Source organism: Eulemur rufifrons, chromosome 10, assembly GCF_041146395.1.
Source record: "Eulemur rufifrons isolate Redbay chromosome 10, OSU_ERuf_1, whole genome shotgun sequence".
Lineage (NCBI taxonomy): Eukaryota > Metazoa > Chordata > Mammalia > Primates > Lemuridae > Eulemur > Eulemur rufifrons.
The window spans coordinates 30,868,467-30,883,150 of NC_090992.1; the positions used below are offsets into that span (position 1 = coordinate 30,868,467).

At 44.7% G+C, this 14,684-nt stretch overlaps 1 protein-coding gene across 1 annotated transcript; it reads left to right on the plus strand.

The window, feature by feature from the left end:
- Positions 1-605: 605 nt before the first annotated feature.
- On the plus strand, positions 606-11,154 carry RBM22 (RNA binding motif protein 22). The gene is made up of 11 exons (XM_069484366.1): positions 606-736; positions 1,174-1,227; positions 2,236-2,265; positions 3,195-3,327; positions 4,734-4,834; positions 4,920-5,092; positions 5,925-6,125; positions 7,156-7,320; positions 8,391-8,479; positions 8,669-8,800; positions 10,048-11,154. The coding sequence occupies exons 1-11, from the start codon at positions 683-685 to the stop codon at positions 10,176-10,178; spliced, it is 1,263 nt and encodes a 420-aa protein (XP_069340467.1). The 5' UTR covers positions 606-682; the 3' UTR covers positions 10,179-11,154.
- The last annotated feature ends 3,530 nt before the right edge of the window (positions 11,155-14,684 follow it).

Sequence of the window (14,684 nt, forward strand, 5' to 3'; positions counted from 1 at the left end):
CATTCCAGTTAGGCTGTCAGTCCTACCGCTTGGTCAAAACTGCTCTTGTCAACTAAACCTTTATTTACACATACATATACATACAGAGTCTCACTTTGTTGCCGTCTAGAGTCTAGAGTGCCGTGGCGTCTGCCTAGCTCACAGCAACCTCAAACTCCTGGGCTCAAGCGATCCTCCTGCTTCAGGCTCCTGATTAGCTGGGACTGCAGGCATGCGCCACCATGCCCGGCTAATTTTTTCCATATATACTTTTAGCTGTCCATATAATTTCTTTCTATTTTTAGTAGAGACGGGGTCTCGCTCTTGCTCAGGCTGATCTGGAACTCCTGAGCTCCAGCGATCCGCCCGCCTCGGCCTCCCAGAGTGCTAGGATTACAGGCGTGAGCCACCGCGCCCGGCCTTCCGCCTAATTCTTAAATAAATCAACCGTACTTGTGGCCCTTCCTTCCAATTGGGCATAAACTGAAAAGAAGCATCAGAGTGTAGTGTACCAAGACCCCAATTGTTAAACAAGGAAATTCCAAGAGCAGGTGACGTCATGACGCAAGACCCCGCCCCGGAAGAGGCGCTAGACGCCTAAATAAGACGTCGACAGGCCCGACGCCAGCCTCGGGGCTTGACGGGATTGTGGCGGTCTTCTCTCCCAACTCGGAAGCTACCGCTGCCTCCCGACGCTCCCAAGATGGCGACCTCTCTGGGTTCCAACACCTACAACAGGCAGAACTGGGAGGATGCGGTGAGTGTGCCTGCTGGAGGAGGACGGAGGAGGCGGCGAAGCCGGGCACCATGCGGGCAGGCAGCACCCGGGCTACCGCGCGGCCGAAGGAATTCGTGGAGGCGCCCGCGCCGTGGCCTAGCTGGGCCGGAGCAGGAGGCCGGAGGGCGATCTCCTGCGGGCATGGAGGGAGGGGGCTTAGCCAGGGTGCCGGGACCAGCCTCCTTTCCATCCTTACCCCGTTCAACCTATTCGAGCTGGTTTTCTTTTCTCCCGCCGCCTGCCGGAAGTGCAGACAGCGCCCCCTCCCGCGACCGGGCCGTGCTAGACCTGAGGTTCCTGCCCTGTCTTGTGCCCCATCCTCGCTCCCCGCCCCTCCCCCCACCGCCGCCCCCACTTGTGTGACTGAGGTGGCGGGGTCTTGGGAGCATGGTGGTCACATTTCTCATTTGCACTAGGACTTCCCCATTCTGTGCCAGACGTGTCTTGGAGAAAATCCATATATCCGAATGGTAAGTGATCGCATGTGAAACGGGAGTTATTGTTCATGTTCTGTCAATGTTGTGGCATTTGGACGCTGCCTGTTTCTCTTAGACGAGCAGAAGAAATGATGCTCTTTTTCTAACCCCGAGCGCTGGACGATTTGCAAAGGACTGTCATGCTTATTCTCTCGCTTAGGAATTCAGCAACAATTCTGTAATGTAGGAGTCATAATGGAAGCTAATATTTGTTAAGCATTTACCTAGAAAGTAGGTCTGTTGACCAGAGGCTGAGAGAGTTTATGTCTTTTCCTACAGTAAGGAAAGGGTGGAGCTGGGATTTAAATTCAGATATTATGACTCCAGGGATCTCAGCAAGGTAGGAGAAAAACCAGGACTAAAAAGTAGGTTTCCTGACTCCTGGGCCCATGTCTTTTGGCCAATGGACCATGTCTCTTCAGTGTTAGGTACCCTCATCCTTATAAATAAGGATAAAATTGGCAGCAGTTAATAATAATTGGGTTAGGACTCTATAATTGTGATCAGTCTCAGAGGTATTGATATGTTAATATTATTCAAGATGTTTGAATAGCTTGTGGGAACAAAACATTTGCTATATACAAGGTATCAACACAAGGCAAGTCTGTAGTGATTATCTGCTGACTAAACTTTGTAAAATGGGCTGGCCATGGCTGTATCCCCCCTGATTTAAAAAACTGTGTGAACTATTAAGAATTTTAGTTCTTGGGGGCCAACCTGGGAGCCAGAAATAAACCTAAGAGTTGTGGCCATGGAAAGACACTTGGTATTAGATCCACAGACTCATGAGATATTATAACTCATAGTATGTTGTTAGAGTATATTGTATCCCCACCTCCCTCCCCAAAAAGGTTGGGTTGTTTTTGTTTGTTTTTTGGTTTTTTTCTCTTTAGGATGCCAGAGATCTCCAGGTACATTTCTTGGATTATATTTAGGAAAAGAGTAGGCATCTGATTTTTCCTTTCTGTAACTCTAGTTCTTTTCTATTTTTTCCTATTTCAGACCAAAGAAAAATATGGGAAGGAATGCAAAGTAAGTATGTCTGTCAAAGAGTAATGATTTCATTTATTTTCCTTTTCTCTACCAAATTGGCCTTCAGCTTGCTAAGTTTTGAGGTCCTCTGATAAAAATCAGTGCTATACAACTTTCATATATCATTGATGCATTCACTGGCTGGTAACTATTTAGTGTGGGAAATAAGAAAGTGAATCTTCTAATGTAGGGATTCTTATGGTGTCCACGGAAGGGCATTGAATAAATTTGTATACCAAGTGTTGTGTGACTATGCACATGAGCATTTTAGCGAGGAGGAAGGTCATAGCTATCATAAGATTCTCAGAGAGGCTGGGCACGGTGGCTCACGCCTATAATCCTGGCACTCTGGGAGGCCAAGGCGGGAGGACTGCTTGAGCTCAGGAGTTTGAGACCAGCCTGAGCAAGAGAGAGACCTTGTCTCTACTAAAAATAGAAAAATTAGTCCTGCATCATAGTGCGTGCCTGTAGACCCAGCTACTCAGGAGGCTGAGGCAGGACAATCACTGGAGCCCAAGACTTTGAGGTTACAGTGAGCTATGATGATGCTAGTGCACTCTACCCAGGGCAACAGAGAGAGACTCTATCTCAGGGAAAAAAAGATTCTCAGAGGATTGTATGACATTAGTCACTCCGCCCCCAAAAAGATCAAGGTTCAGGTTAGTAATGGCGCTTATCTCTAGGGTGAGGGGAACTGTGACTTTTTGAATAGTTCACTTCTGTACTATGTGAATTTTTTAACTACTGGGAAAGGGTGCTAAAAATAGGATTGAAACATCAGGTGGTGTTTAGACTAGATGATTGCCAAAGGCTCTTCTAAGCCCTGGGTTCAGGGATCCTTTCTTGAATCCCCCATTGTTGCTAGATCTCCTAGACTGATTGTCCAGATCAGGACATTAACAATCGGTGGCTCTTGCTTTGTGTTCCAGATCTGTGCCAGGCCATTCACAGTGTTTCGCTGGTGTCCTGGAGTCCGCATGCGGTTCAAGAAGACTGAAGTATGCCAAACCTGCAGTAAATTGAAGAATGTCTGTCAGACCTGCCTCTTAGACCTAGAGTATGGTATGCTCATCCTGTCCAATAGATCTGGAAGTGTGCAGGTGCCTTAAACAACACCCCAGTCTTTTTGTCTCCTATTTCTCACCGTCTCTCTTATTCTGATTCCACTTTGGAATGTCTGCTGTGGTCTGTTTTTCTCAGGAAGAGAACCGTAATTAGACCAGTCTAGTGTCCTTCTGAATAATAATAGGAACTTACTGGAAAGTTGAGAATTAATCACAACTGGCCTAAACCTCCATCTCTAGTCAAGATGAGGTAAAAGGCATTGATTCTATGATAGGTAGTTTATTTGCCTTGGTCTTCTTTCTTGATCCAAAGCTTTTTTTCCACAGTCCCAACCAAAAGCTCATAGGCTAATTGTGCTTTAGACTTTTTTTTTTTTTTTTTGAGACAGAGTCTCCCTCTGTTGCCCGGGCTAGAGTGCCGTGGCATCAAGCTCACAGCAACCTCAAACTCCTGGGCTCAATCATTCCTTCTGCCTCAGCCTCCCGAGTAGCTGATACTACAGGCATGTGCCACCATGCCTGGCTAATTTTTTTCTATATATATTTTTAGGTGTCCAAATCATTTCTTTCTATTTTTTCAGTAGAGACGGGGTCTTGCTCTTGCTCAGACTGGTCTTGAACTCCTGACCTCAAGTGATCCTCCCACCTCAGCCTCCCAGAGTGCTAGGATTACAGGCGTGAGCCACCATGCCCGGCCTGTGCTTTAGACTTTTGTCTCAACTACATTGTTAGGACTAATGTATTGTGTTATGGCTATTTCAGAGTAACTGCTTTTGGGAGTGATTTTTTTTTTTTTAAACTGTAGGTGACTTTTTTTTCCTTTGAGAAAAACAATTTACCAACAACAGTTTCTACTGTACTATAAAATAAAAGGGAAAAGTAAAATGTATGAGTTTATATATGTTAAGTACATCAGAGTTACTCTGCTAGTCAGAGTCCTTGCTTCATATTATATGATGTTATTTATATGTTTGTTAAGGAGGCGTTCTGGTCCTGGAATACAGTGACCCTTACTATGACTATCCAGAGGATCTGTAGGACCAGCCCAAAAATAAACTACTTTTTACATTTATTTTAAATAAATTGTGTTGTAATAAAAACTAGATACTTTATTAATTTACAGGTTAAAATCTGACTACCATCAAAGTTTGCTCATCTAAAAGATTTTCCAAAGCGTTCATTTCATCAAATTTCATGACAGCTCAGGAATTGGGATAATTTCCTAGCATCTGTATAGCCTGGTTAGCCTGATGGCGCTAAAGAGTTTGAATAAAAATATAATAAAGTCTCTGGTACCAAGTAGGAAAGTGGAGAAGGGAAGGGTGATGCGTTCTGTGTGCATATTCAGTATGGATATGTCTTTAAATATATCTGAGGGTTTTTTCCGCCTTTCCTTGGTACTAGGCCTGCCCATCCAGGTTCGTGATGCAGGATTGTCTTTTAAAGATGACATGCCAAAGTCAGACGTCAACAAAGAGTACTATACACAGAACATGGAGAGAGAGGTATGCTGCCACTTTTTTGGTAAAAACCCTAATGAATTGACACAGTGTATATTATTTATCTTTTGAATTTGTCATCCCTGTGTAGATTTCTAACTCTGATGGGACGCGGCCAGTTGGCATGCTGGGGAAAGCCACATCTACCAGTGACATGCTGCTCAAACTGGCCCGGACCACACCCTACTACAAAAGGAATCGGCCCCACATTTGCTCCTTCTGGGTGAAAGGAGAGTGCAAGAGAGGAGAGGAGTGTCCGTACAGGTAAGAGCTGAGCCTCATTTTCAGCATTTGCTTTCAGATGATTGGTCTTCTAAGACACGGGAGGTGCTAGCTTATACTATTTCTGCTTTAAAATCTAAAGCTCATACAACTAGTGTGGTGTATCTCATACTGTAGAACTCTTAAATTTAGAAGAGCTTGATTAAATCATAGTTTTTGCTTATAGCTGAGCCTTGGGAAACTAATTGCTATGCCATATAGTATAGATGCTGACCCTAAAAGTTTCTACCTGAGACGTAAGTCCTCACCGACATGGTATATAAATGGCTTCACTCTCAGTATATAGTTAAAGTCAGAGTAAGACCAGACTTATAAAGAGTTTGTGAGTGTGTTTCAGTTAAGACTGCCAAGCATCTGGATTAGGAGTTCTTAATTTGGGATTGGTTAACCCTATTCCACCCCCCAAAAAATAATGTATCCCCTTTTTCTGGGGTTGGGTCCATAGCTTTAATCAGATTCTCAGTGGAATGCAAGACCTCAAATATGTTAAGAACCATTGACCTAGACAGGGGTAACCACGTGTCCTCTTTTGTTTTGGGGTTGATCATGCCAAAAGTGTTTCTTTATAAGGAAAGTTAGACACCCTAAATGGCCTAATGGCTCTTAGGAGGCTGGGAAGTCCTAGTGTGATACAGTAAATCCCTTGATATTAGTTCTGTTTTTAATTATATTTTGGTGCGGCTGTGGTTTCTAGTTCAAAAGGCATTTCAGGGTATGTATTTGGGACTTTTCTTAATATGTAGCTACTTTTGGAAGATACCAGCATTTTTTCCTTTTGTGTCACCTTTATGCATTGCTTTTTCTTGAATCATAGACATGAGAAGCCTACAGATCCAGATGACCCCCTTGCTGATCAGAATATTAAAGACCGATATTATGGAATCAATGACCCTGTAGCTGATAAGCTTCTAAAGCGGGCTTCCACCATGCCACGTCTGGACCCGCCAGAGGATAAGACTATCACCACACTATATGTTGGTGGATTGGGTGATACCATTACAGAGACAGATTTAAGGTTTGTGGGTGTAATTTTTAAGAGTTCTTTTTGCTTTTTTACCTGCCCTGGAATAATTTATTTGCACAAACATAGGCAAGCATGATAATTCTGTACAAAGTACATTTTTGTTTAGCCACTCTGTAGTTGGTATCATGCTGACCAGAATTTTTATAAAATTGTCCTTTGTGTTGCCCCAGTACCAGTGTTCATCAAGAATGATTATCCCTCCTTGCGCATGGTAACAACTGCATGGGATTCTATGTGACCTAATCACCAATTAGAATTTTTAAAGTACAGCACATGTCCAAGTATGATTAATTATGTAAGGGAGGGGAGAACTTTGTGATTATAAAACTCTAATGGTTTAAATTGTTGGCTTTTTAAAGAGACTGGTATTTGACAAATTTGTATTATTTTTGGCTTGTATTATGCTTGGCTAGATGAGACATCTGGGCAGATAGTAGTGGAATTTACCTCTTCCAAAGAGATAAAGTGGAGAAGAAACTCCTGTAAGCTTACAACCTGCCCTTGCTAGCCTGTCCCCATGAAACCCTGTCTAAGTGAGCTCGACAGTCCCCAGGGATCGGCAGACTTTTTCTATAAAAGGCTAAATAGTGAATATTTTAGGCATGTTGGCCACATACAGTCTCTGTCACATTTTCTTCTTCTTCTTCTTTTTTAACAGCCTTTAAAACATTTTTTAAACATTCTTGTCTCATGGGCCTTGAGAGCTGTAGTTTGCCAGCCCCTTATCTAGGGTTTAGGGCTTAGCGTCCTTAAGAAACCTATTGGAGCCCCCTTTCCTGCATGGGAAAAACCCTAAGATGTTCGAGAATCTTTATTTGCTCATTATTTTTCTTTCCTTCTCTCAAAAGCAGCACCCCGCATAGGACAAGATACGGGGTGGGAAATACCTGTAGGTAGTTAGGCAGATAGCCATGGGGCCCACCTGCCTAGTGGTGAGTCAGTGAAGGGGTTAATCCATTTTCAGTCTCCCGGGCATGTCTATATTGCTAATTCCCGTCTTACTCTGCCTATATCCCTTCAGAAATCATTTCTACCAGTTTGGAGAGATCCGGACGATCACTGTTGTGCAGAGACAGCAGTGTGCTTTCATCCAGTTTGCCACAAGACAGGCTGCAGAAGTGGCTGCTGAGAAGTCCTTTAACAAGTTGATTGTCAATGGCCGCAGACTCAATGTGAAATGGGGAAGGTGAGAATTAGACCATTTTAAAATAACTCTATTGAGATATTTAAGAAACTCCTTGTCTGGAGACTAGTTAGCTCTTGGTAAACAGGCTTAAATCAATAGGATCTTTGAAGAGCTCTTTAAAAAATCATTCTCTGTTTGATACTTGATTCCTGTGGATGTTGGGAAAGTCCTACTTTGAAAATGTATTCAAGGGCTGGGTATGGTGATTTGCGCTTGTAATCCTAGCACTCAGGAAGGCTGAGGTGGGAGGATCGCTTGAGGTCAAGAAGTTCGAGACCAGCCAGCCTGAGCAAGAGCGAGACCCTATCTCTACTAAAAATAGAAAAATTAGCCGGGCATGGTGGCACATGCCTATAGTCCCAGCTACTCGGGAGGCTGAGGCAGGAGGATTGCTTGAGCTCAGGAGTTTGAGGTTGCTGTGAGCTAGGCTGATGCCACAGCACTCTAGCCTGGGCAACAGAACGAGACTCTGTAACAAAAAAAATAAATAAATAAAATGTATTCAGGGGTTTCGTGTAATAATCTGCTTCTTTGAAGGTTCATGTTTTTGTGACCAGCTATTATAGGCCACGTATTAATATAATGCCAAAGCATGAAAGGTAGATTTGAAGGTTTATAAATGAATTAGACCTAGATTCTTCCCTTAGAGGCTGACTGCCTAGTGGAGAAGACAAAACGCAGAATAGCTATTTTAAGCTTGAAAGTGATGATTGCATAAGAGAGACACAGGTAAAATGCGCAGGGCAAAGGGCGAACATGTTTCTTGCTTGGAACCAGGGAGGAGATGGCCAACAGCAGTGGAGAGCTCCCTGTGTGCCAAGCGCTGTGCTAAGCATGGATGTGTCGCCTCTTCTAGTCCTTATAACAGTTGTAGCAAGTTTTGAACCCAGGTCTTTCTGGTGTCAAAATCTTTGCTCTTATCTACTGCGTACTGTGGCATTTATGAGGCGAGAGTATGCTGAAGAGGAGGCGGGAGTGAAGGAGCTCCACTTGACTGGGGATCTGGAGAAGCAGAGGTGTGAGATGAGGTGGGACAAAGTGCTGACAGCCTGTGCGCATGTGTCTCCCAGATCCCAAGCTGCTAGAGGAAAAGAAAAAGAGAAGGACGGAACCACAGACTCTGGGATCAAGCTAGAGCCCGTTCCAGGATTGCCGGGAGGTGAGTGCAAACTTCGTGCTGACTTCAGAAGCTCAGTCTGCCTTGATGTTCCTCTTTTAGAAAACAGGACTCAGATCTGGCTCCCGCAGCTGCTCCATTCTCCCAGCAGGGCCTCTGAGGATTTGAAGGTGGTAGAAACGATGTTGCACAATTGTTTTCTCTAAGTGTTGGCTATATTCTCTCCTCCAGCTCTTCCTCCTCCTCCTGCAGCGGAAGAAGAAGCCTCTGCCAACTACTTCAACTTACCCCCAAGTGGTCCTCCGGCTGTGGTGAACATTGCCCTGCCGCCACCCCCTGGTATTGCCCCGCCCCCACCCCCAGGTAACGTCCCTCTTCCTTTTTAGCCCAGAGAAGTGCTTGTGAAAGGCCTGTCTCACACATCACCATCATGTCTATCCCATCTAAATCCTCTGAGTTTGCCCTGTGGAAGTCTACAAGTAAAGCTGATCTGTTGGGATTCTGATATTTCATTTTGTTCCTGGCCTGCCAAGGAGAGGAAAGTGCCAGTTTTCTAGAGGTCTGAGTGTAATGTGTAATCAGAGTGGGAGTTATTGGATCACGGTGTCTATCACCAATTCGTTCCCTATTCTAAACTAAATCCTTACCAGTGCCCTACGGCAGCGGTCCCCAACCTTGTGGGCACCAGGCACTGGTTTCATGGAAGGCAGTTTTTCCCCAGATTGGGGGGTGTTGGTCGTGATTTCGGGATGATTTGAGCATGTTACATTTATCGTGCAGTCAAACCTCTCTGCTAATGATAATCTGTATTTGCAGCTGCTCCACTGGTCTGCGGCCCGGGAGTTGGGGACTGCAGCCCTAGAGCAGTGCTGCTCAGAGTGCGGGCTGTGAGCAGGTGTCATTTCACAAAGTATTTATCACCTGTCTGCCACAGGACACAAAGCTTGTGCCTAAATGTAAAGCAATGAACTACTTCCTTCATTAAGAAAGTCTTGTTACAAGAAAACTGTCAGACAAACTAAACAATGTGCTTGGTGGTGTAATTGAGTTACCTTTTGGCTCAAGCTCTTTATCTTGTCAGTGGCCAGTAATAAACAGGTTGCAGACTGGGACTTTGTATATCATTGCTCTAGAGAGTGTCAGGGACAGTGTGAACAGTAAGGGCATCACAGGTAGCCAGTGCTGAGGCAGAGAGCCCATACTGGTTTCTGAAGGGTCTGGCTTCTGAACACCCTCCGTTCTGATATCAGTAAGCATTGGGGTTAATGATGACAGAGTCTTGCCATCAGCCTGATTTCTTCCTCACCTCCCAAGTGCTGACTCAATCCTGTGTAGTATGATTTGGCGTGTTTGATCCATAGCAGAGGCTCCGATGACATCCTAGCAGATACCTTGAGTCCCGTGGAGATTTTGGACTTAGGGGAAAGGTCTCTAAAACCAAGGAAATAACACAGGTGGATGTCCCTGAACAAGTCTTGTGAACTGACATTTGCTTAAGCCCCATGTCAACCTTGATTTACATGTAGGCGGTTTTGACGTTAGAGGTTCAGAGGTTTGAAAGGTTGTCAGGGAACTACAAGCCTAGCAAATTTGTTCTCTCTCTTCTGCAGGTTTTGGACCGCACATGTTCCACCCAATGGGACCACCCCCTCCTTTCATGAGGGCTCCAGGACCAATCCACTACCCTTCTCAGGACCCTCAGAGGATGGGGGCTCATGCCGGAAAACACAGCAGCCCCTAGCACATCATCACCACGCGGGGGCTCTATGGAAGAAAGGGCACTTGAAAATCCCAGTAAATCTTGGAATACATATATTTTTCCTCCCCTGTAGTTTCCGTGGTAGCCGAATGTGTTCAGATGTGAGCAGAGACCGACAGCCATGCTTTCCTATACATATTCAAAGGATCGACGGACCTCAGATAAGCTGCCATTAACACATCTGATTACTACTAAAACATGACTAATAAAACCTAATGCCTGTTCCCCTTACCTGTACGGGGGATGAGCGGATGAGTGAATTGGAATGTCCAATGGAGTTGCCATCCCAATTATCTGTTCATTTTGTACCTTTTTTGGGGGGAAAAATTGACCTGCAGTAAAAAGCATCTTGACCATTTTTATGTCCATTGGGTATTTTCGTTTTCATCATCTAAAAAAACAAAAGATGACTAGTACTAATCATTGTAGTGACCTAAGTGTGATTTAACTCTTTGGAAGTCACACCCTCAGAAAGACGAGTAGAAACCAGCACCAGCACAGCCCAGATCTTTTTTTTTTCCCTCTCCTTTTCCTCATTTATTAAAAGGAATCTGACTGATGGGTTTACTTCTGCACGCCAGCAAAACAAAAGACAAAAATAAAAATTCCTTTTTATTCCTGTCAATCAGCTGGAAACACAAATTTCATGGAGCTGTGTATCATTGAAGAAACCTGGTGCCTGGGATGAAATTATTTTAAAGAACTTCCTGTAAAACACTTTCTTTCACAAACTGAGATGAAAAGTATTGGAGTGTGTTTGAGTGGAAGACTGGCCCGCGGCTGCAACTCTGATCTTCAGCATTCACCTTCATGTGTCTTCGGCGTCTCATTGTAATTCCCGGCTTCTGTTTGGGGTGTCTTAGAATGTTTGGCTATAACTGCATTGTAGATGGCAAAGGAAATTTGATGTTGTGTTGTGTTTTTTGTTTTTAAATAATTAAAACGGGTCAATTTTCCAAATGTCTTGGGCTTATTTCTAGATTTCTGTTTTCTTAATCCTTTGGAAGCTGAACTTGAGGTCAGTGGAAGTTAGAAATGAGTTATATACTAATGGGAATTTTTAAAATCTTGCTTTAGACTATTTTAACTTTTACCTCTGTATCCACCCATTCCATGAGGGTGAAAAAGGCCCAGGCCTGCCTTAGTATATATTTCAAAGGTTGATTGTGAGGTTAAAATAAGATAATGCACAGAAAGCACTTAGCACAGAGCCTGGCATGCAGTGGTTCATAAATGGGAATGTTAAAAAGAGATCCAGGTGAGTGCAGTGCCATGCGCCCACCGGTAGTCCCAGCTACTTGGGAGGCGGAGGCGGGAGGAGTGCTTAAGGCAAGGTGTTCTGGGGCTGGAAGTGTGATGTGATGGTACCTGTGAATAGCTTTTGCACTCCAGCCTAGGCAACATAGCAAGACCCCATCTCTAAAAAAAATGAATAGAATTTTAAAGTCATCTTTATACAAGTCATTTTAAAAGGAAACTGGCAAATTTATCATAAATCCATTTTTCCTGAAGCTGAATTCATTTATCTAAAATGTGTACTTCTGAGGTAGATACGCCCCATATGACACCGTTTTAGCTTCTTTGCAGAATTTGTTTCATCTGCCTTTTAAAAAAAAAGATTTAAAAATTAGAAGCACTTGGAAATTTTCTTTTATTCCTACTAATACCAAATGTGAAGCAACGTAGAGTCCTCCCAAGTATTTTTGCACCCTTTTGTGTGTTTATTTTGTTTGCCTACTTTTGAGCATGTAAAGGATTTTCAGCCTATTTGTGAATGAGATGTGAATCTTATAGGTAGCATTTTCATAACTGCTAGATTCAGTGTTTATATCTCTACATGTGCATATGTATATAAATATATGACTGTGCATTCTGTTTTGGAGAAGAGATTATAATATTTGTGCTTTGGTTATAGGTTTCTTAAAAACACATAAACCAACATGAAAAATTGAAGTATAGAATAAGTGCTCAATTCATTTTTTTTTTTAAGTAATTTTTCCAGTTACCCTAGAAGCATTTTATATGCACTTCACTTCACAAACCCTTCCCACTTCCCAAGTTATTGCTACTCTGACTTTTATGTGAAGTCTTTCCTCGAGTCAGCGAACATACTTGTGTTTATCTGCCTTCCTTTGCTTACCATTGTGTTTCTGAGATGCACCCACGCCGTTGCGTGAAACTGCAGTCCATTCATGCTCATCGTTGCTATGTCTGATGTCAGGTTTCTCAATATTTTGACTATTCTTAGTCCTTTTCATTTCCGTATCACTGTATGATTTAATTTACAGAAAGAACAAAAACAGGCGAAGTATAGAGTTTTATAGGAAGGACTTGTTAGGCCCCTAAACCACACAAAAGGTTAATGACCTGCTTTTTCAGGATGCCAATTTGTTGGTGAATAAAGCAGCAAGATACAAAATAATACATATTGTATAATTCCTTTAAGACAAAGAATTGCATGTATACCTGTGCATCTATACACACATACATATTTATCCAAATAATCCTAGAATTCTAGAAGGAGCAGCTGTCACCAGCGGTTCCCTCTGGAATGTGGGAATGGGGCAGAACGCAGGGGGGCGGGGAGGTGTGTGTATGTGCACGGGAGGGGTTATATGGGCAGGTACTTTCACATTTTATTTCTTGTTTGTTACTTTTTATTTTTACAATAAGCATTTTTTTTTTTTCTTTTTCACAACAGCAGCAAAAGTCACATCAGAAGAAGAAGGAAAGAAGGATCGGCTTTGGGTGCAGCAGTGTCCCCTCCAGGCTCCCGTCCGCACCTGGCAGCCGCAGTTTCCTCCCAGAGCACAGCAGACAACCCAAGGCAGGCCGGGTCCTCTCTTCCACTCTTCAGACACTTTAATGTTGGTCTCCGGCTCATGGAAAGCCCAAAGGGGCTTTAAAGGCAGCCACCAAATTCAGGAGAACACATCGATGGCAGCAATTCTAAGAGTCAGGCTGCTGGTCTCTTGGGACCCAGAAGGCGAGTAAAACTTCAGAGCAAAAGGAAAAGGCAACCGCTATCCCACCCACCCTGGGAAGCGGGACCGGCTGGGACTTCCTGGTCTCCCCGAGAGCAAATCAGGGAGGAGACAGAGGGAGGCAGGGGGGAAAGAGGCGATTCACGCCCACAGGGAGGCCTACAGTGGCCACAGGCTTTCCTGCAGGCTTCAGCTGTCCTGGCCCCCGTGACACCCCAGCAGCCTGCTTCTCAAGCTCCGCCCACGGCAAGAACATCTTTTCCAGCCCGGAGCAGCAGCTGCATGAAACCTAACATGGACTGAGCCCTTAGTATGAATGCGCCCTGCCTTGTGCTCCCAACAACCCTATAAAGGAGACTCTAGACTTGCCTTCATCTCACAAATGGAGAAATGGCGGCCCAGAGATGAGCAATGACTCGCTCCAGCCCACGTGGCAGCGGCAGAGTCACAACCCATCCCATCCAGTCTGGCTCCCCAGCCTGCACGCCTGACCTCCAAACCCCAAGCAGGGCACCATGATCAGGGTGTTCCAGAGTGAGTGGGCGTGGGCCTGACCACCCAGTGCAGTGAAGAGACAGCCACTGGAGTCAGACGCAGTCCCATTTTGACCCTACCCCTGGACAGGTCACTTCTCCCTCTTGAGCCTGGATATCCACATCTGTAAAATAGCTTTCTCTCAAGGTCGCACTGAGAATTAGAAATAAGATATGTAGAGAACCTGCTACCCGCCCAGCCACCGAGGCACTAAATAGAAAGCAGCTGTTACCACCACCACCATCGTCATCACCATCATCATCACTGGACCCAAGGGGCCTGCCCAGAATGGAGGGTGGAAAGAAGTCTTAATAAGGGCCCCCCTTGCACCTGTCCTGTAAGTGCCCGGGGGGTGGCCCCTCTGTCCAGCCCCATGGCCTCATCCCTTGCAGATGTTCCAGCCTCTGGCATTACTCTTCTCCAGTCTGTGCCCCACACAGGAACCAGCAAGACGCATCACTAAAACCTTCCCCATTTCCTTAGTAAAGCCCGCTCACTCTGACCCTCACCGACTCCTCTAACACAGCCTTCTCCCTTCTCCAGAACACCCCATGCCCGTGCTCAATCCCACGCCTTTGCACGCACTGGTCCACTCTCCAGGAATGCTCTCCCCACCGCACCCTCTTCTCCTAATGGACTCACTCCTCCTCCAAGGTCCTGCTCAAATCCTCTGGGAAGTTGCTGGAACCCTACCCCACATCTAGAGTTAGGGACCCCTTCCTTTGCCCCATGGCACTGTGCTCCTCAGTCGTCAATTAGCAAGCTTTCAGGAGAATAAGATGACTCACTGCTTTACAAATCTGTCTTCCCTACTATCTTTGCTTCCTCGGGGCCTGGGCCTGGCACAGTGTCTAGCACACAATCAGTGCTTAGTAAATGTTTAGAGCATGAATAGATGAAGACCAACTGCATCTTAGAGGTCTAATAATAGGATATCCTTCTAACCATCAGAGTTATTCATGTAAAGATG

Coding starts and splice junctions, on each gene's coding strand:
- RBM22 (XM_069484366.1), top strand. CDS start 683: ATGGCGACCTCTCTGGGTTCCAACACCTACAACAGGCAGAACTGGGAG. Junction 737..1,173: donor GGCAGAACTGGGAGGATGCG/GTGAGTGTGCCT, acceptor CATTTGCACTAG/GACTTCCCCATTCTGTGCCA. Junction 8,801..10,047: donor TGCCCCGCCCCCACCCCCAG/GTAACGTCCCTC, acceptor TCTCTTCTGCAG/GTTTTGGACCGCACATGTTC.